General features: G+C 39.9%; 2 protein-coding genes across 7 annotated transcripts in view; one reads left to right on the forward strand and one right to left on the reverse strand.

Moving 5' to 3' along the window:
* Window positions 1–3,722, reverse strand: part of radil2b (Ras association and DIL domains 2b) — a 34,973-nt gene extending 31,251 nt beyond the window's left edge. For 2 of the 3 annotated variants that reach the window (XM_076887226.1, XM_014410979.4), the window contains exon 1: window positions 3,061–3,719. In XM_076887226.1, coding sequence (XP_076743341.1) covers window positions 3,061–3,188 — 128 coding nt within the window. In that variant the 5' untranslated portion in view covers window positions 3,189–3,719. Of the gene's footprint in view, window positions 1–3,060 lie in introns of all 3 variants that reach the window. The other variant, XM_076887227.1, reaches the window with a different exon arrangement.
* A 6,351-nt stretch (window positions 3,723–10,073) lies between these two features.
* abcc3 (ATP-binding cassette, sub-family C (CFTR/MRP), member 3) overlaps window positions 10,074–22,590 on the forward strand; it is a 61,369-nt gene continuing 48,852 nt past the window's right edge. For 2 of the 4 annotated variants that reach the window (XM_004557471.4, XM_004557470.4), the window contains exon 1: window positions 10,079–10,417. In XM_004557471.4, coding sequence (XP_004557528.1) covers window positions 10,382–10,417 — 36 coding nt within the window. In that variant the 5' untranslated portion in view covers window positions 10,079–10,381. Of the gene's footprint in view, window positions 10,418–22,590 lie in introns of all 4 variants that reach the window. The other 2 variants (XM_012920847.4, XR_013099776.1) reach the window with 2 other exon arrangements.

Consider the following 22,590-nt stretch of genomic DNA (forward strand, 5'->3'; position numbering starts at 1 on the left):
TGTGTATGATACCTATAGTTTGCGTTTCCTGGTCTTAGCTGACAGGTTTGGTACCCAGTGTGGTCTTCTGCTGGTGTAACCCATCTGTTTCAAGGTTACATATGTTGTGCACTTGATTAGTGGTTATTATTTCAGTTTGTGGTCTTCTTATCAGCTCAAAGCAGTCTGACCATTCTCCTCTGAGCTCTGGCATTTTCATTTTAATCTCCACGCCACATCTAAAGTCACTTAAATCATCATTCTTCCCTATTCTCATGATCAGTTTGAAATTCAGTAGGTCACCTTAATTATGGCTAAATGGCTAAATGGAGTTCCTGCAGTGTGACTGTCTGATTAGATATCTGTGTCAATGAGTGGTTGAACAGATGTATGTAAGAAAGTGGATGATGAGCGTAGAATTGATGACTCTGCCTCAAGGTACTGGAGAAGTAAATCTTACAGTAACAGTTTATAGTGCAGCCTGTCAACTGTAATTAAATAATATTTCAATATATTTTATTTGAAATAACAATAGAAGTATATTTACATACAAATACTTAAGAAGGTAACAAGTCATATTGTACAGGAAACAAAGAAATAATTATGCGGTAAGTAAATGTAACTTATGTGGTTACATATGTAGAACAATTTTAAGTTCTACATAAGTAATTTTAAGTACTGTGTGATTTCCCTGTACTTTTTAGAGTGTGGCTGTATTTTAGAGTGGGATAACCTTGCCTAACTTACAGGTATTTTACAGAAAAGGAGACAGAAATGATCCTGTAAGTAATATGAAGTATGGCCTAACTGAGCTGTGTGCAATTACCTGATGGTTTTGTGGGAAAACAAGTATTCATTAGTTAAAATTACTTACATACTACTTAAATTTACTTAGAGTGTAAATATTTCTTTGCTTCCTAACAAAATCTGACTTGTTGCCCACTTATTCAAGTGCACCTACCATTAAGTATTTGTATCTAAATATAATTAATAGTAATTTCAAATAATGTACATCAAATCATCGACCTTGGGCTGGAAACACCAATCTGCAGATGGATTCTAAACTTCCTCACAAACAGGCCCCAGGTGGTGAGAGTTGGTAAGCACACCTCCTCACCACTCATCCTAAACACAGGTACGCCACAGGGTTGTGTGCTTAGCCCCCTCCTATATTCCCTGTTCACACACGACTGTGTTGCTAAACACGAGTCCAACATCATCATCAAGTTTGCGGATGACACAACCATCATAGGCCTCATCACAGGCAATGATGGCCTATAGAGAGGAGGTGATGGCGCTGTACGAGTGGTGTCTGGAAAATAACCTGACTCTCAACATCAGCAAAACTAGAGAGATGATAGTAGACTACCGGAAACAACCAGTCAGAGAACACCAGCCCATCCACATCAACGGTGTCAAGGTCGAAAGGGTCAGCAGCTTCAAGTTCCTTGGAGTCAACATCACAGACGACTTCTCCTGGACCCTTCAGACAGACACTGCTATCAGGAAAGCTTGCCAGCGGCTTTATTTCCTGAGGAGGCTGCGGAAGTTTGGCATGAACGCCAACATCACCTCAAATTTTTACAGGTGTGCAATTGAGAGCTTGCGGACGAGCTGCATCGCAGTTTGGTACGGACGCTGCTCTGCCAGCAGCTGTAAATCACTACAGAGAGTGGTGAAGGCAGCAGAGCACATCACTGGCATGAGGCTTCCTGCCATTCAGGACATTTATCTCCAGCGATGCCTCCGTAAAGCACACAGCATCATCAAGGACCAGAGCCACCCAGCACATCAGCTGTTCTCCTTGTTACCATCTGGCAGACGTTACAGGAGCCTGTCTGCTCGGACTACAAAACTTAAAAACAGTTTTTACCACCAAGCCATACGACACCTCAACCACAACACTTAAACACACACAACACAGTCCACAGGACGCACTCAGAAGCTACCCTGCAGCTTCACAAGTACTCTGTTTAATCTGCACTGGTCACTCCACTTTATTGTTATTGATATTTATATTTAAAAGTGCAATACTGTAATTTTCTGCTGCTCATTCCTGTGCAATATCCCATCTGCCCCCCGTCATATTTCTTTTCAAGATTTTCTTATTTAATCACTAGTGTACATATATTTATATTTATAGATACATATATATTTAGTCATCTTTTCTCTTTTACCACATCTCTCTAATATTTTGCTCCTTACTATTTTTCTATTTTTTATTACTTTATTTTATTTTATTATATTTTCTTATATTTTCTTCTACTGTACCATGCTGCTGAGTGACTGCTGCTCGTCAAACACATTTCATTGCAATGTTGACCCTGTGCTAACTTGCATATGACAAATAAAACTGAAAACTGAAAACTGAAAATTCCACTTAATGATTGTGCTTTTAGTAAATGGCTATATTATAAAGCATTACCACTCTTACAACTCTAGGTCTGTTTGCCATGGATGACTGCAAAACACTACGAAAAAAGTAAGAAGTGGAAAACTGAACTGTGAAATGCTATAGGAGAAGTAGACTGACAAATGCATGTGTGTATAATTTTAAAAATCTATGTCACGACTGAGCCAAAAATGACCCCATTCAGTCACTTGAAGTTTAAAATTTCCGATCAGTTCCTGTTCACAGTGACTGGGACTAATATTACATGAAATACAAAACATTCAAATCGGAAGAAAGAGACAGAAGTAAACTTGCACTTGGGGATACAAATGTTTTGTCAGGTGAACAATCAACATGGATCATCTGTTTTTGTTACAATTAAAGTCAAGTTCACAGTTCAAATACACAGACAGTCTGTCAGTGTGAATGTGAACCTCATGCTTTGTTATATCCAGTGGCTTAAGGGATCGCAAGTTCCAGGACACATCAGGATTGAATACATAACAGCATACAACAACATTCAGACAGCATGCCTAACAATACAATCAAATGACAGGAAGCACGAAGACAGAAGTAAAGGTGCACTGAGGCAGACAAAAGTTTGGTCAGGTGAACAACTTGTTAATTAAAGTGCACATGAACACAATTTGGCACGAATACGCATTTGTTAGCACGTGTTTCATACTCACTGCTGAGAGCCATCACTGGTCTTCCTCCCCAGCCTGACAAACCGTCTTTTTGGGAGAGCTGCAGGTAAGTTCGGGGGTCTTGGTGGTAGAGAGCGCAGCTCCTCAGAGGAATCTTTAATCCGACTCATTCCTGTCTGATCCACCTGGTGCTACGTTAAAGTGGTTTTATTCTAAATGATCAGAGAGGGTTATTCTAGTGCTCGACTGGAGAACAGCCGGTGTTGCCTTGCATCATTCCTGACATGTTCCATTCAGGAACCGAGGCGCAAATTCATCCAGCTGCTGCTTCATTTTCCGGAATAAGCGCTGCAGATGTTTCCAACCCTCATCCAGCTGTTGACGGACTGCTCAGTCCAACAACAGCGACGAAGCTTCTCCAGTTACAACTTCATCTCTTAACTGTCTCTGGGACGCTGACACGTGATCGAAATATATCTTACTGATGTCATTCCAGGGAGCGGACACATCTGATGAACACTGCTGCCATTATGACGTATCCTGTCCGCTTCCAAAGGAAGCAGCCTGTTTCAAATTCATAACGAACCCGCTCTCCAGATGTGTTTCGACAGCGCAACTGCCTGAAAGTGCCAAGGCTGCACACACCCGCCGACCCGCACTGAAACTTTCAAAATAAAACCTTACTGAAGAACTCGTCTGACCTTTTAAATCCCAGCTTTCACAGCATTGCACCGCTTTTCTTGCTGTGGAAGATGTGCTAAGTTCACGTCTGTGCTTGAAGCAGACAGAGGAACTCGAGCAGTGAGTGAATCCAAGATTTCTGTGTCCATCACTCCATCTTCTGGCTGAAAGCAGATCACAGCCAGCGCCCTAACCATAACCTTTTTCCTGACCTTAACCAGGACTTTAATGATGTTAAATAGCGTGTTTCTAAGCGATTTGAAGAACATGTGTAGATTGAGTCCATACGGTTCTCATAATTCCTCATTTTCCCGAGGTCGTCATTTAGGAACGTGGTGGGTAGCCGAAAACGTAATATGTTGACGATTTGTCACCTAGCGTAAAATGTTACGCTTTGGGAGTGAGAACGTGTTGTCACAGCAAGATTTTTTTTATTTATTTATTTGTTAATGTAGGCTTATTATTCTAATTTGCAGTTCCGATTTTTTTTTCTTTTACTCTTAAATCTACTAGATTCTAGCTTTGCAATGATTTACCTTTCAAATTAGTCCTTATTTATCTAATACAGGTCCCTGGTGTAACCCCTCAATACCAACTAGTTTAGGACTGACTCAGTCCAAAAGTAGTCAAAGCCAAAGTTCTTCTGATTTGCTTTCCCACGAAAAAAAGAAGATTTGAACAGCAGGTAGGTTTCTGCTTGAGATATAGTAACATCCCCTCTTGTTGGTAACACACAGAGCTAGTATTTAAAAAAGTGTGTTAGGTATTTTAGTACCATGGGAGCATTTACTGGATATTGTTTTATAGTGACATCATGCAGGAAAACTCTGTCATTCAATAAGGCCCCTTTGTTTCAGTGTTTTTCTCTTTGACCCAAGAATTGATGTGTGAGAATCACAGGCTGGTACAAGGTTGAAATACCACAGAGATCACTCCCTCAGCTACATTAGTTTCTTAATCTTTTAGACGCCTGTTGAAGGCCAAATGGTTTGTTTCAGATTTCACTAATGTAAGAACTCTTCGTTTTGTGCCTTGAAAATATGTCGCTGAGATAATCACAATTGTAGCTGAACTAATAAACTACACAAAGGATGCTTCTTCACCCAAGGGCAGGAAGACGCTGCCTTATCTTGGTCTGTACTGGTTTAAACTGATAATCTGCTGTCTCATGAATTTTACCCTCTATATAAACTGTTGTACTTGTGAATAAAGTTGAGTCACTTTGGGAAGACAATCTAAAGCAGTCTCTGTTTTCTTGTTCTCCCAAGCTGCTCCCGAGCTCGTACTAACACGCTGAATGGCATGCTTGAATATTACTTGAGAATATATTTGACTGTGTTACAGACTAAGGGACATTCTCTGCTGATAGGTGAAGGTACATTCTCTGCTGATAGACGTCCACGCCTCGAAGGAAGTCGATCCACGGATTAGGCCTTGGAAACCGTTTCCTTCAAAGTGTTTAAAGCTGCTTTAGCTTTAAGCTTGAGGGATTATTTTTGCATATTATGTCATTACTGGAGTCTTTGCCCATCTTTAAGTGGAGCTATTATGGAAAAAACAATCATATTTGAGTTGTCGGCACTACGTTTAAGATACTTTTGTTAAACCTTTAATAACTAAAAAGATTTAGTGCTTGGTAAATCCTTTTTAGTTATTAAACCCTGAACCAAATTGCTGACTTATGTCATCATCAGAGGTCCATGTGTGACAAGAAATGTTATAATGCTTTTATTCAGTGTTCTCAGTAAAAATATGCTAACGCATAAAACCAGTGTGTAAAATTAGCTGATTGCCCTGAATGCTGTCATTTAGGTTGCTGGGTAGAAGACATTTCTTGCTATAACTGGCAAACTCACATCAGAGTGTATCACATGTGTTTTGTAGTTTCATGTGATTCCAATTTCGTATCAAAATATAAACAAATAAGAGGTGACTCAAGACTTTTGCACAATATTGTAACTGAGGTTTAGTTATTCAGCCCATTACCCATAATGAGAAAAGAAAGTAGCTACACAACAAATAAGATCCACTCCATACAAAATTTCACTAGTGGATGTAAGAGCTAATACAATATTACACTAGAATGATAAGATACAAGCTTAAAGTTGCTTTTTATGTTTTTCCATTCGTCCGTCAGAAAGTCCACCAGCAGCTGTTTTGTTTGAAGAGTTCCAAGAGCAACACCACGTGACCGTCGATTAGAGACATGACCACTAGATGGTGCACTGCACTGTGCGTTACAAATAACCGAGTGTAACACCCTGAACAGAAGCTCTGCTTGTACACTGACATTGTTTATAAGGGATTCAAAAAATTGAAAACCTTACATATTTCATATATATATATATATATATATATATATATATATATATATATATATATATATATATATATATATATATATATATATATATATTCTAAACCCTGTATAGTAGTTATTTAATTCACTTTTGCTTCTTTTGTTCAATTCACAAAGGCCACTTTTCTCTAACTCATTAATTCACTTTAAACAAAAACACATCAAACACACGCTGGTGAGCTGAAGAGCACTCCCTCGTGGTTTGCGTGGAAAGATAAATGGGCGGAGCTGTTCTGTTTAGGCCCTTTTGGATAACATGACGCTTCTGATACCTGAATCTTGTAACAGCTCCTGTAGTGTAAACACTACGCAGGGCTTCCCCCGCATGTCACTGCAAGTTCACACCGTACAGGTTCTCTCTCGTGTGGACTCGTTTACTTGCACTTCACTGGATAGGCTATCCATCTTATCGTGAGCAGGAAAGAATCCGCCTGTAGGCCAAGGTCAGGCTTTCTCAGTACATAGGAAGAGAACAGAAGGGCTTAAGATCTAGTAATCAGATCCCCGGCTGGAGAAGGAGGAGTGACACCTGCAAGCAGGAGACTTAAGAAAGCTTTACAGCCCATACCTCACAAACTTACCTAACAGTAGTTAAGTCAGTGCTGCTGTTTGCGGAACAATTAAAAATGCCTTTACTACACACAAATCTCCCTTTCTTTCACTATCTCCAAAACAGAAAACAACACATCTGCTGTGTTATGAGCCAAAATAAAGCAGAGCTCTGTGCTTATGTTGACTCTGACGTCTATGATTTGACCAGAACTGACCTGCTGGAAATGCACTGCATGACTCTGGTATTTTAATCAGTTTTGACAAAAACATTAGCTTACACAGCTTAATCAGAGGTGCCAATAGCAGAATTCATATATTACTGAGTGGAAAAAAACTAAACTGAAGTTGGCTGTGTTGGTTGGTGGAACATCTGATGTGGTGTGCACATTTAAACACAGATCCAAAGGGCTGAGACAATTAAGGATAATTTGGTGGACAAAAAGGGTGGATGGATTGACAGCTAGTTGTTTTTCTATAAAAGTTGCAAAAATTTTAAATTAAAGATTTTAATTTATTACAGTGTGGAGTTACATATACTCCTGGGTGTGTTCAACAGATTGACAGGTGACAGGAATTGATGTATGCTGGTGGTTTTAACAGAGAACTTCACAGCTCAGTATCTCAGCATGACCAAACACTACAAATTTTAAACAACAGACTCGTGTGACTTTTTCCATCATTGTGGAACATTTTCATGCTGCAGTATTTTGTTTAGTTGTTTTTACCTTTCTTTACTTTTTTTTTTTTTTTACAGTGTAAGAAAAAACTCTTGTTGTAAAGACAGTTGGGAGTAATGAACACTGTTTAAAAAAAAACTTTCAGCCATAGGTAGCTTTCATAAATATTCAGAGGCAATAAAAGCCACCTAGCCACGCTGAAATGCCGTTGAGTGGGTTGCCATGACAACACCAGAAGCTGGTATGTGAAATCTTCATTTTGATTTCTGTTTATTTTCTTTTTGTTTATTTTATATTTGTGTACAATTATAGTGAAACACCACAAGATAATTTACAAGTTTATGGATGCATTTCTTTAAATAAATTTTTTCTGATAAAATTGTTGTCGAACAGTCCCCGCCCCCGTGAGTCACAGGAACCGGAAGTTGTGAGCGGGAGAGGCAGAACGATAACACGGCAGACTTCAACAGTAGAATTATGAGCATTAACTTTGCTAAGCACTTACGTACTCTGTTAAAGGGAACACGTTTCTGAGATGGATGTCATATGTAAAATTGAAATGATTTTATTTCTCTCTGTTTTTCACGATGCTTCAGCATTGTGAGAGGAAAATAAACTGAAATGTGGACGTTAGTATGAAGCGTGTTTTTTTGACCAGAGTAGATACACTAGCAGTGTTTGATTCTGAGGTTAATTCTTAAGGCACAGAGGTGCATCTATTTTTATGTGGCGAACCAAATGTTGGCGTGGAGTGGATATTCTGAAGCAAAATCTAGGCTCTGATTGTTCACACACAGCAACACTGAGCAGCAGAGGAAATATTCAGGCATGCTCAGTAGCTGTACTTCTGCAAGGAGCCTGCTTTTTGGGCACTTATTTGGAATGTATTTGTTAAAGCTTTGATTCCTGTAAATAAGATAATAACTGCAATATTCAGTAAAAGTATTTTGACTTCCGCTTTCCTTTCTTTGACTTGGCTCAGAATGCAGAAATCCGCAAATGAGCAGAGTGTAACTGCACAGAAGGGACGTTCAATTCATTTTTGTGTAGCTAACGCTGAATCACACCAGCAGTTGCTTCAAGCCGCTACGTACTTTAAGGTAAAGAGTATACTTGAGAAAATTCCACCAATCAGTTGGCCCCTTATGAGCAAGCACTTTGTTAGGGTAAGAAGGAAAAACTCCCTTTTTACAGGATTAAACGTCAGGCAGAACCAGGCTCGGGGATGGGCATTCATCTGCTATGACTGTTTGGGGAGTGAGGGGAAAGAGAAAAGAAGAAAGCAAGAGCAAAGAGAGAGAAGGCAGAAATGTAACATTCTGTACTGATACAGAAACCACATGGCAGTGGTACTGAAACCACATCAGAGTACCACAGGAGCACCCACAGAAGTGTGAGCCTATAGTTGCATAACTAAGGGATGATTCAGGGATACCCAATTCAGCCAAAGTTGTATCAGACTGTTAGGTACAAGTATGCACTGTGCACATAATTTAACTGATGCTGAACCACTCTTGATATACAGTACATGCATTAACGCAATCAGACGGACAAACTGATAAATAATGTGGTACGCTTCAGATCATGAACCATTTCTCTGGCCTTTTTTGTGTGTGTGTAATCAGTGCTTTGCAGCTTGTTCTAAATCCTCAGGAAGTATCTGTGGAGTTGGACAATGAAGCAATCACGCTTCAAACGAGTTTTATAAGAGAACATTTGAAGACATTATGTCTCAGGTGGTTTATACAGAGCTTGACATGTTTGCCAATAGCTGCATACTCCATCACAGGGCCATACATAGGTAAAGCTGAAACACTTTTCGAGATTGTCTACCTTTCAGTTCATTTAATTTCAGTTGTTTTATAGGAGGAACAACAACAGGAAGAACATCCTTTTAACAAGAAGGCCTTCAACAGAACCAGGAAAGTGCAGCCATGTGCCATATCTGGTTGGAGATCAGAAGAAATGTGAGAATGACAGAATACTAGGACTCGCTGATTTGACTTGGCCCATACATGAGCTTAAGGTCACAATACCTCAAACAGAGTTTATCTGTAGGACAGGAAAATGTATTTTATAATAACCTTTTAAGCATGTTGAACCAGTCCAAGAGGAAGTGTAACAGGTTTACGAGGTGGAAGGAAGATTTAAGGACTTTTATTTAAATACCTTTCCAGTCATACAGGTTTGAAGATATATTTGTTAGGTGTCCTCCAGCACACATTCGTTTTCTGAAATACACCATCACTTGAGGCTGCTTTTAAAAACAAGTGTTTATTTACCATTCATCAATTTCGCATACAGTGCACTAAAAGGACTTAAATATTTTTTTAAACATCTCGGAGAGCTTGCTTTGTGTGGATTTAGGTTGTCTTCACTCTCTTCATCTAATAGCCTGATGCTGACATCAGAGCTCTGTGTGGGCCATACCATCTGTTGCAGGATAAGATTTTTATGACTCTTGCTGCATGTTTTCTAGTGGTTGTCATGCTGCAGAATGAATGCGGGACCAGTCTGGAGCACTTCACAATATGATCTCAGTGAAGATAATGTGAGCAACCCAAGCCCTCTTATCCTGGCCACAAAAAAATCTAAGTCAAAACCTTTTTAAAAAAAAAACCAAAACATAACTACAAACTGTTATCGCGTGTAAACCCTAATGATCTGACTCGGAAGCTAAGCATTATTCAATACTGTCGAGTCATGTTGACTGTGCACGGTAAAAGTGAGACAGGGAGCAGCAAAAGGGGTGGAGCTCCGCAATATGTACAACCTTTTACTGTCACTAAATCCTCCAGCGAACTACTTCTCGAGCTGACTCTGGATGACTTCTCTCGTGGCAGTGCGGAAGTACCGGAGCAGTAACTGCGCGAGTCGGTCCACGCCGTGAAGAGAGAGGGGAGCGCGATACAGACACCCGAACCAACTCCGCTACAGTGCACTCGTATGTGTGGCATGTGACGGTTAGAGAGCGTCCAGTTACGAGAAGGAACAGGAAAGCAGGTCGTTTGGCTACAAAGAGCTCGACCTGTAGAAACTGTAGAAGGTGCACGCAGAGCTCTCCGGTGGTTCCCCGCCTCCCGCTGTGACCGAGATGGAGCGGTTGTGCGGACCAAAGCTTCCGTTCTGGGTGAGTACCCTTCTGCGCTCGGTGGTTTGTCATGAACATCGGGGTATACTGCAGAATACTCCCCTACCCCGGTGTATAGTTCGTTCACTACCAGGTGGTTTTGAACAGTGTTATGTCACCGGCTGCTCTTGTTTTCTTTCCGTCGCAGCTGTCTATAAATAAGCTTTTTCCCACCTAATAGCATTTACCGGTTTAATAAGCTCACAGTTAATGACACGGCGAACTGCGTGTTTTCGGTTTAGAGAAGTCGGTCACTCGTGCAAAAGAACACCTCATACATTGGATAAGTACCTGTCAACTTCTGTTTAATGGCTCTTGCGGCACTCCTTAGACATGTCGGGGTCTTTAAACTTCTCTAACAGTCCATAAACAGTAGCAAGATGATCGAATGGGCAAGAGCTACTAAATAGCTTGCTACATTAGCCTCACTGGGAATAAAGGAGGGATAAACTCACAGTTAAGCATCAGCACTAATCATTTTCCCACTGGGAATATTTTGGTGACTCTGTTTTTTCCCCTTCTGCTGTTGATGATGCGACACTGAGGAAACTGAGGTCATGCTCGGTGTAGTGCGTCGTTTGTCTTATACTTGCAGGTTTAATGCCATAAAACATGATTGCAGCTCCTAATGTAAACACGGTTCAGAGTTTCATTTCCCCCGCTTTAATGTTAGGAATGCGGAGCGGGCAGAAGTGCAGACATTCTGTACTTAAGTAGAAGTACAGAATGTCTGTACTGTTAAAAAAATACTCCAGTAAAAGTATAAATAATGATTCATCTTCTTTACTCAAGTAAAAGTGAAAAAATACAAGTTCTGAAATGTACACAAAATAAGAAAATAAAAGTAGCTCCTTAAAGAATATTTTTTCCAACTATTTGTACACAAAGCTAATTGAACCTTGTGTTATATTAATAGTTGCCTGAAAAAAAAGTTGCCTGAATTTTAATTCTAATAAATACACTCAGTTTGAATCAGTAAGTGTAACAAGAATAGAGAAAAAGAAGGAAATGTTATAAAAAAGTGGCGTTTTTTTATGTTGCCTACATTGACTTTGCCTCTTAACAGGAAAATGCGTAGAGAAGAGGTTAAAGCAGTTTCAGCAGGTGGAGAACCCAATAAATCTGTTGTAGTGGCTCAGTGTGAGGAAAAGAATCACAACTCTCAATAATTTCTATTGAGAGCTCCGGTAGATTTTCTTAGTGTACAGGCTGTGATCAGCTGTGGGTTTACACACCTGAATTAAGCAGATGTTTCATGAGCTGTCCTGGTTGATTTCCATCGTCTACACTGACAGTACACTGTTTATAATGTCTTTATACCCAATAATTCTCAGCATCATCAGCTTAACTTCAGATTCTCCTCTGCTACACTTAATGTAACCTAACTCTGATCATGGAACCACAGCTGCTGTGCACCAGTCACGCACTGATCCATCACAGTACAGCAAACTAACCTGTTTATCCTGTACAAAAGAGTATTTCCACGCACAGTTTGTTCCAGTGTTGTGCCAAAAAAATAAATAGAAACACTGGCTCACTTTAACCTCTGACTATGGCACAGTTTTTTATGCCACATCCCTTGGTGATCAACACATGAACAGGATTGCCTTTCATGTGTTACGGTTCAGGCTTAAATCGGTTTAATGTTTGAAGGCCTGCAGTCACATGACAAAATAACTCCCCTCAAATTAAACCAAAAGTATTGAGTCTTGTTTTGAAAATCTGATTATTAGTATTTGTACTTTGTTACTTCCCACCTCTGTGAGAATGCAAACACCGCCTACAGAGTGTCATCATTTAGCTTTGACTACTATGACTATCTCTGTTTGGGGAAGTCTGTTTTAAAGAAGTGACATTGCGGCAAATGAGTATTTCCCAGGGTGGGTGACGGTAATATGCTGCTCTCATGGAGGTTACAATGGTCACTTCACTGCAGAATGCAGATTCCAAAATGACCACATTGCAAGGTAACCGACAGCCACGCTCAGTAACACTAGATTTGCCTGGATGCTTTTTATCCACATGTACTTCTTAGTTATAGCCTGCCTGGCTTCCTGTGGTTGAAAGACCATTTACAATGTGCTGTTTTAATTTGAATATTTTGCAGCCATATTGTAAAGAATTAAACGAATAGCTTCTTAAGGCTTTAATTTCATGGTTTAGCCACAAATTGTGTATTGATGACCAACAGTTGCGCATATAAACATCGATCTGACCCATTCAGATAAAAAGGATTCTTTTTGTTTGTTCGCTTTTGGCGGGGTTGTCTGGCTGTTTAGTATGGATGTGTGCCAGCAACTGCTAAACAGCACAAAACGAAGAAGCTTGTTAACCAGCAGGTGCTGGACTGGTGGCTCAAGTCAGGTGTAGTTACACTAGATGCGATATACACACAAAGGAAGCTAGAGAAAGCCAAAGATGACCACAGACCAAAGATAATGAAAACTAATTTTAAAAAGAATAAAATCCAAAATTTTTGAATCTCACACAATGAGCTCCAAGTGAACATCAAATATCAAATTTTGGCTTGAAACGGCCATTCTCAGCGTTTAGCACCTGATTGCTTCGTGATATTACTCAGCTGACCTGCATCTGGTTGGATCTCACATTAAGTGCCGGCTCGCTCTTGAGGCCTATTTGCCTATCCTATTTGCTGCTGTCCGCTTTAAACAGACCGACGGCAGTTGTAATCCCCTTGCACAGTGCAAGTCAGGTTAACTACTAAAGCCCCCGTTCACATATAAAGCGATTCGCTTGTAGATGTGCTTCTGTAGGCAGCCTTATAATTTGTCACCATGTGTGATCCTTCCATTCCAGCGATGGTCATTTCAATCATTCACTTTAAAGTTGGTAACAGTTCACCAGTTATTACTAAAGGTTATTTTGCCTGTCGTCACTCCAAGTCATCGAACGTCATTGTCGTCCATGGTCACTAGTTGTCCCTTTAATTTCCTGAGTGTATGCCCCTTAGCACATGGGAGAGAGCTTTATTTGTTCCCTCACTGTTTGCAAAAGGTGTAGTGTGCACCTTTCCCCTTTAAATGATTGCTCAAACATGGCTGTAGTAAAATCAGCGTTTGCATTGCTCATTTCCTTGTCGGGTGATTTATGAATTAGCCTTTGTGTGAATGAGCGTGTACACAGCATTTATAAAAGGGAGTTTTGAAGTACTATGCGGGGGAATCTTTTGCTCTGAAACCTCACACTGACAAGATTTGAATGGTAAAACAGCTGGCTTTGATGTTTGTTTCTGACCTGTTTACTTCTATCATAAAGCACATAAGAGTTTATAGACAAGCCGCCCCTGTATTTAACATTTGTGTCAGTGTGACACTGGGTAGGCTGTCTGTAATGCTGTTACCTCTGTGGTAAATCAGCGTGAAGCCACATTAGAGAAAATGTGCCCTGTGTTCTGTGGTGAGTTTTAATTTTGTGACTCTGGTTTCTGAATATTTATAAAGACAAAAAAAGGTTGTGTTTAATAAAAGGGCTACAATCCCACTTTTTGATAATGCCATATGGGTTTTTAAATGAGTCATTTAGTGTATAATATTAAATAATCATCAAAATATCTTTTACAGTTTTTCACGAAAGTTTTAACAGTTTCAAAGTGTAAAGAAAAATGCAGCTATTTCCCCATTTTAAAAAAGGCCCAGAAAATGATTGTTGACTGAAACAATTAAATAGTTATTGGAGCGGTTGCAGACTGTGAAATACCAATGATTTGATATCGACCAGGAAAGCCGATGTCAACCAATACAGATATCGGCTAATACCAATGTTGAGCCAATGTTTGAAATGCAGTCATGTGACATAGGTGGTTCCAGTCCTATTGGTTTGGCTTTGCAGTGACCGAGCAGTACAAAAAGGCTCAAAAGACATGCAAATCGTTTTGCACATGCCAGCCCTGCACACCATCTGCCAGAACTGTCTCCATAAAATCATCTGACAGCTGCTTTTTGGGGCTTCCCCACATAATCTTCCTTTATGGATCAAGTTCTCATTAGATTGCAAATTTTAGTTCTTCTGAGCTTTTTAAAGACTTCCCTGTTGGTTTCAAAGTTGATGTTGAAAGTTCAGTCTCAGCACTGGACTCAGCAGTTTGCTACCACCTGCAAATCTTCATTATCGACTTGCTGTGAACAGTGTCATGCGAAATAAAAAAATGAAAATCACGTTTTGTTTTGTTTTTTTAAAGGGAGAAATGTTTTATATAAACACTTTGATGAATATACAGTGGGGCAAAAAAGTATTTAGTCAGCCACCGATTGTGCAAGTTCTCCCACCTAAAATGATGACAGAGGTCAGTAATTTGCACCAGAGGTACACTTCAACTGTGAGAGACAGAATGTGAAAAAAAAAATCCATGAATCCACATGGTAGGATTTGTAAAGAATTTATTTGTAAATCAGGGTGGAAAATAAGTATTTGGTCAACAACAAAAATACAACTCAATACTTTGTAACATAACCTTTGTTGGCAATAACAGAGGTCAAACGTTTACTATAGGTCTTTACCAGGTTTGCACACACAGTAGCTGGTATTTTGGCCCATTCCTCCATGCAGATCTTCTCGAGAGCAGTGATGTTTTGGGGCTGTCGCCGAGCAACACGGACTTTCAACTCCCGCCACAGATTTTCTATGGGGTTGAGGTCTGGAGACTGGCTAGGCCACTCCAGGACTTTCAAATGCTTCTTACGGAGCCACTCCTTTGTTGCCCGGGCAGTATGTTTTGGATCATTGTCATGTTGGAAGACCCAGCCTCGTTTCATCTTCAAAGTTCTCACTGATGGAAGGAGGTTTTGGCTCAAAATCTCACGATACATGGCCCCATTCATTCTGTCCTTAACACGGATCAGTCGTCCTGTCCCCTTGGCAGAAAAACAGCCCCATAGCATGATGTTTCCACCCCCATGCTTCACAGTAGGTATGGTGTTCTTGGGATGCAACTCAGTATTCTTCTTCCTCCAAACACGACGAGTTGAGTTTAGACCAAAAAGTTCTACTTTGGTTTCATCTGACCACATGACATTCTCCCAATCCTCTGCTGTATCATCCATGTGCTCTCTGGCAAACTTCAGACGGGCCTGGACATGCACTGGCTTCAGCAGCGGAACACGTCTGGCACTGCGGGATTTGATTCCCTGCCGTTGTAGTGTGTTACTGATGGTGACCTTTGTTACTTTGGTCCCAGCTCTCTGCAGGTCATTCACCAGGTCCCCCCGTGTGGTTCTGGGATCTTTGCTCACCGTTCTCATGATCATTTTGACCCCACGGGATGAGATCTTGCGTGGAGCCCCAGATCGAGGGAGATTATCAGTGGTCTTGTATGTCTTCCATTTTCAGATGATTGCTCCCACAGTTGATTTTTTCACACCAAGCTGCTTGCCTATTGTAGATTCACTCTTCCCAGTCTGGTGCAGGTCTACAATACTTTTCCTGGTGTCCTTCGAAAGCTCTTTGGTCTTGGCCATGGCGGAGTTTGGAGTCTGACTGTTTGAGGCTGTTGACAGGTGTCTTTTATACAGATGATGAGTTCAAACAGGTGCCATTCATACAGGTAACGAGTGGGGGACAGAAAAGCTTCTTACAGAAGATGTTACAGGTCTGTGAGAGCCAGAGATTTTCCTTGTTTGAGGTGACCAAATACTTATTTTCCACCCTAATTTACGAATAAATTCTTTACAAATCCTACCATGTGAATTCATGGATTTTTTTTTTTCACATTCTGTCTCTCACAGTTGAAGTGTTCCTCTGGTGCAAATTACTGACCTCTGTCATCATTTTAGGTGGGGGAACTTGCACAATCGGTGGCTGACTAAATCCTTTTTTGCCCCACTGTAATGTGTTACGTACTGTTTTGATAACCTCCCTTGTACAAAGTCTGTGTTGTGTATCATTGTGAGAATACAGCTGCTAACTGTCGTGTTCTGTCTAGTTGTGTGCTGCCTCTTCATGCTCGACCCCGGCCTAAACACTTAAACCAAATGGAGTATTTCTGGAAGCAGCAGCCCCTCTGACACAGACTGTCTCCTTATTTGTACTAGAATAGAGAAAGGAGGACTGCAGAATGTTCCTGAACCTTTCCCAACAGTGTTTGAAGTTTGAATGCGGAAAATGCTTTTTGGGTACACATAAAAAAGAAATATAGATAATAACTGTATGTTTCTGTTTAAAGTAAAATAGATGCATTCCAGTGTTTACTATATTGGCTGCTAATAAGAAAAAAGCTTTTTAACTGATTACTTGAAAGATAATTGGAATTGAACACATTGATTAGCTTAAATGGCTTAATGGACATTTTCTAAGTATGACATCTTCACGATTAAGCCAGCATTGGGAGTGACCACGAGGGACAGGATTGTAAATGAGGACATCAGAGGGACGACTCAGGTTGAGCAGACTGGGGACAAACTTTGAAAGGCGAGGCTGAGATGAGGGAGCTGCTAGACTGGAAAAGAGGAAGAGGACAGAAAGATTCATGGATATAGCAAAGGAGGACACGAGGAGGGTTAGTGTGATGGAGGAGGATGCTAAGGGTAGGGTTAGATGGTGGCAGATGATCTGCTAAAGGATACGGTAGCACGGTGGTGGATGGTGAATTTCCAGAGAAGCAGCTGAATTAATTTCAGGGACCACCACAACAATGGCCTGACCAGACGGCCAAAAGGACTGGAGCTAGGTGGTTATCAGCGACTGGATGTTTTCAAGTGTGAGTGTTCTTGCAGCGCCCAAGTAAAGGGTACAGTGTGTGTGTGTGTGAGAAACTCTGCAGTTTCCCCGAGTTCAAAGTATATTTAAATAAATGAAAATGCCAGAACGTGTTCAGCAGTGGCAACAATAACTGATTAAGTGCGAAGAACTTTTCTGCCTCACAGCACTTTATTAAAACCTCTGTCAGTTTTATTAAAGTAAGCATCAAAGCTGAGGTTGGGCAGGTTTAAATGCGCATGTAAAGGTTATTACACTAATGTCACCCTGATGTGTATTCGGCCAGAATGAAGAAATGCCCACTTATTGTAACCCATACTCATACAGGAGGGCGTAGCACAGTCAGACAGAATGCATGGTATGCAGCGCACACATTATCAGACTGATCCAAAGCCTATTTATCAGCAGCCTTATATACCAACAACTCAAACTGTCAGCAGCAGCTTGGATTACAGTTGAGTGCCGTGGGGAAGATCAGCCGTGCAGGAGCTGAGCGTCGTCTTCTCAAAGACTTTAAAGTGTAGTGTAAGCTGTTGTGTAAGGCTGGAATAGTTTGTCTCATGTGCTGCTCTTAGGCAGAGGTTGGATACTACGAGGCTGAAGCTGAATTGAAATTGAAAAAGAGGAAGTTCTTGTATTGGTATTAAACTGTAGACATCGAATGCGTAGCGGTTTTTGAGCTTTTAAACCCTTGTCACATGCTGCAGGGAAGTGAGAGTACTGATGAGGTGATGAGTCTGCAGATGTGCTTAGTGCATTCAGTGTGTCTTGACAAGAAACTTACTGTGCACATTTGTTCTTCATTCATTTTTACATTATTTATTCTTCATTATCCATAAAAGTAAAGTATTGGCCTTTATGCTTTCTATCCTCCATCTCATTTGGCAGCCTTTTATAGCTATATAGCAGCTGACCATCTTAACAGTAGTAACCAACAGTTTAAAATGACATCCTATTAATATTTAATCACCTTATAACTGCAATCTTTAGATCAGCCTGCAATCCCTTCAGGTCTGCTGTGCAGATCTGTCTGCCACCAGTTGCACAGACAAAAGAAAGACTTTTGTTTTACCTCATAGCTTGTTGTTGACGTTGGTGTGCCTGCTCCAGGTTAGGAAGCCTCAGGATGAAAGAGTTCAAGTATCTCAGCCACAGTGGACTGGGAGATTGACAGATTGTGGTGAGGGTGAAAGTGAATCTGTTGGTTTATTGTATGAGATCGCCCACTCTTTAAAGAGTGGGTGGCCTCTCCTTTAAAGATAGCGTGAAGCACTCGGTCATTCAGGAGAGGCTGAGAGTGGAGCTACTACTCCTCCTTGTTGAGGTGTTTTAGGCATGTCCCAATTGGGAGACGGGGCAGACACAGTGGAGAAATTGCATCTCTCGGCAAGCTTGGGAACACCTTTACCTGGAAGGGCTGGTGGAGATGGCCAAGGAGAGAGGTCTGGGCATCTGTTTAGACTGCTGTCCCAGTGACATGGACCCAGACAAGCGGTAGAGGTTGGATGGTTGGATGGACGTAGCCCTGTGGTAACACATGAGGGCCTCCTAGCTCTATTGCCAAAGTCTATGTGACAGCACATTTGTGCCTTTTTACTTTTGGATTAGTCTGAGGAAATATGTTATCCTTAGTCGATTTGCTCCAAACGAATCATCCCTCCTCAAGTAGTTGCTGTACAATAGAAATTGATCTAAACTTTGTGACAGTGGTGCCCAATGGAGTGGAAGTTGCTTGTTGCTATTTGAAGTCTGATTTTTTTTTTAAATTCCTTAAAAACAAATTCTGCTTTTTTGTTGTAGGAAAAAAAATGTAGTTACATGTGTATTATGAATTCCGGTATTTTAATGTCAGTTTATATCTGTCCACTCTGGCATGGAGAAGTAATGATGCCCTAGGAAAAATTCCCCCGATGCAGTGTCTACTTCCTGAACCGAGAGACTGCTAAGTCAGCAAAAGCTGGTAATCGACACAGTTGTGACAAGTCTTGGTTAACAGCTCTGAATGAGTAAGGGAGGTTACAGGCTCATGATACCATGTTTTAATAAATGTGGTTCTCTGCGTGAACCCATAACGTTGTGGGTTTAAAGTGTAACAGCAGTCTTTCTGCCGCTCAGAGTTCTTCATGTTTTCAGTTTTCTCTCAGCCGGCTGGTCCGATTTATCTTTCCTCTACGGTTTGCTGTATCTTCTTTAAGGCCCTTTGCCCCCCAAGTTACGCAACACATCTGTAAAGTATCATCTTTTATCTGCTCCAAATATGAAAATCTATACTGTAGTCTGCATTTAAGTTATTTCAGCAATGCCCACTATACAGACCAAAGATCCATGGGTAAAATGCTAATGTTTTCCATGCGTCGGTGTAAGCAAACACAGCCAGCAGCAGTTCCTGTCCCCCTGCAGTCTTTACTGTCGTCAGCCTCCCATTCATACCGCTGGACAGCTTTTCAGTGTAACAGAGAACAGATGGAGATGGCCTGTTGATTTTCTCAAACCTCTAGATACACTAGAAAGCATAAGCCTGACTAAACTGTGTTGGTTGATGGTAAATCAAGTACAAGTACAAGTTAATACAATTCCCCTGCACAACAGTTGCAGTGTCTCAGTACCGAGTAATTCCCTTGCTATGGCTTTCAGTACCCTGGTGTATTGTATTAAACCACATGTAATTAAAGTATGAAACCAGAGCCACAACATTATATTTACAGTCATTAGCAACAAAATGAGGTTAGTAAAACAGGCCTAATGCATTTGCTGCACAGAGTGCAATTTTGTCTCCCCAAGGCAAAGTGTACCAAGCTGTGTTCATACACATCTGAAGTGCAGTTTCATAACCACAGGAAAACATGCAAAGTGCTTGATCAGAATTACCACCACATCAAAATGGGCCTAATGCATTTAAAACTCACCGGTTACCATTTGGTAACTCATTTTTTTCATACTCATACAGTATGAAAACTAAACTGAAATAAGCCAGGCTTTCTATTTCCTTAAGTCCAGTCTTTATGCTAAGCTATGCAAACGACAGTTTTACAGGTACAGATGTCCAAGATTTCCATAAGGAGATGAGCATGCACCACTTTGCTGATAAAAAGCAGTCTAAGGATTAAAATTCATTGTAAAATTAAAGGCTGGATCTTAAGCGCATGTGGTTGTGTAAGAAAGTTAGATTGTGCCAAAACAAATCATATGATTGCATTGCTTTGGGCATGTCGCTACAGGTACTTAGAAGACGAGCGTGCCAGATGCTTGATCCTTTTTTTGCCGTAGATAATTGTATTCTGTGTATCACTGTAAGTTACCTGATCAGGCTTGTTGATAATTTTATGCTTCTGAAAATCAAATGAACACTAAACCATAAACCAAAACACTGCATGTATATAGTAAATGTTGAATAAGCTTGAGATTCACCACTTTCATAAATGTGTTCAAATGATGTCATTGGTTAAAAAAATACACATGGGGAAAATGGAAAAACATCTGGGAATGTGGCGTTAGGAAGTAGGCATATTCAGTTATTTGCTACTAGCATAACAACTGTAAGCACCAGGATTAAAAAGGATGAATTAAAAAAATTAGACGCCACCTGTGGCTCTGCTCCATTACTTCTTAAGCTGTTCAGCATTCCACTCTTAGAACAGTGTTTTATTGAATAAACTGCCTTAACAGCTCAGTGATAGCACTTTATAATCACCATCGTCATTATTAAATGGTGAACTGATAGCTCATTTAGCTTTAGTTAGTAGTTTTGACTGTTTCAGTGGATTATTTTAGAGAACAAATACTTTACCTAAATAATATTTATAGCTGTTCTTATGTTTTTAAGTATTCAAAAAGGCAGGTGGGATGCTAGTGGAAAAATCACAAGACTCCAAATCTAGAGATGGTGGTCTGTGTCCTGCTTTTTCTTTTCTTTTTTTTCCATATTCATTTTGCAATAGAATGACTGTGTCACCATACTGAGTCATCTTAAAAGCACACGTTGCAACAAGTCTAAACAAATTAGACAGCGAGTCTCAGCGAGGAAAGAGCAGCTCTGACTCACTGGTTGTATTAAAAGTCAAACTGCCAGCATGTACAGTAGAGATTTTGTACTACTGTAAGCTGCATCGCTCGTTGTATTTGAAAGTGGTAGTACTTGAAGCTCAGGTGATAAAGTGATCTTTTATATTGCTCCATAATTTCAGATATAAAGCTTTTCACTTTCTGATATTCTGCAAATGATTTATTTGGATTCACAGGGTGTTTTGATTTTACAACATCAAAAGTTCAAGAAAAAAAGACGAGAGGGGGCTAAAATTTTTGTTAAAAGACCTTTTAATTAGAATGTTTGTCATTGTGGTTTAGTGATTTTACTTTGTTTATTTGTTCATGTTAATATGGCATGAATACTGTCTTATTCAGTCTGTTCTATACTAGTGTTAGAAAGAAAGCCAGCGTGAAGTGCCTTAAAGCTGCATTCTTTTTAATGGCCACCAGGATCTTGTTACTTGTTGCAGTGTCTTCTGATTAGGGCTGCTCGATTATGGCAAAAATGATAATCACGATTATTTTCACTGAAATTGAGATCACGATTATTTGACGATATTTATTTAACCCTTTAAGACCTACTATAGAACCAAGTCCACCAGAGCTTATATTATTTTTTTACATGCTGTAGTGCCATTTGTATGGAACGCCAGGGCTGCCATAATGAATTAATTAAATACACCATTAAATAATTAATTAAATGTGGCAATAATTAATTACAATTGGAATTAATTAATTAAATAAATAGTTATGATATATGTAATTAATTAATTATTGACACATTTAATTAATTATTTATGTATTTCACGTTTTAATTAATTATTGACATATTTAATTAATTAATTATTGACATATTTAATTAATTATTTATGTATTTCACATTTAATTAATTATTGACACATTTAATTAATTATTTATGTATTTCACGTTTTAATTAATTATTGACACATTTAATTAATTAATTATTGACATATTTAATTAATTATTTATGTATTTCACATTTAATTAATTATTGACACATTTAATTAATTATTGACACATTTAATTAATTATTTAATGATATATTTATTTATTTCATTTTGGCAGTCTTGGCGCCTGGCTCTCATCATGAAATTATTTTATCTGTCAGCCTCACCCATCAAACTCAGGGGGCGGGGTTAACGCTGATCGAGTCAAAACCATTGCTTTGGCCTGGTGGCCATTGTTTCTAGCACACAACAACCGGCATGTGGAAGCTAACAGAACTGAGCTTTGAAAAACCCTGTTTGTGTGTTACCAAATACCGTTTTAATATTTTTTTAGCCGAGAATGTAGTGGTTTAATCTTCATGTGTCTGGTCAGTTTGTCAAGATACAGCCTCTTTGCAAAAGTGTTTCGATGATTTCGGAGATGTCGTCCCAGTCTCACGGCAAAGCGTGGGATAGACCCGCTCGCCT

Source organism: Maylandia zebra, linkage group LG8, assembly GCF_041146795.1.
Source record: "Maylandia zebra isolate NMK-2024a linkage group LG8, Mzebra_GT3a, whole genome shotgun sequence".
NCBI classification, from domain to species: Eukaryota; Metazoa; Chordata; class Actinopteri; order Cichliformes; family Cichlidae; genus Maylandia; species Maylandia zebra.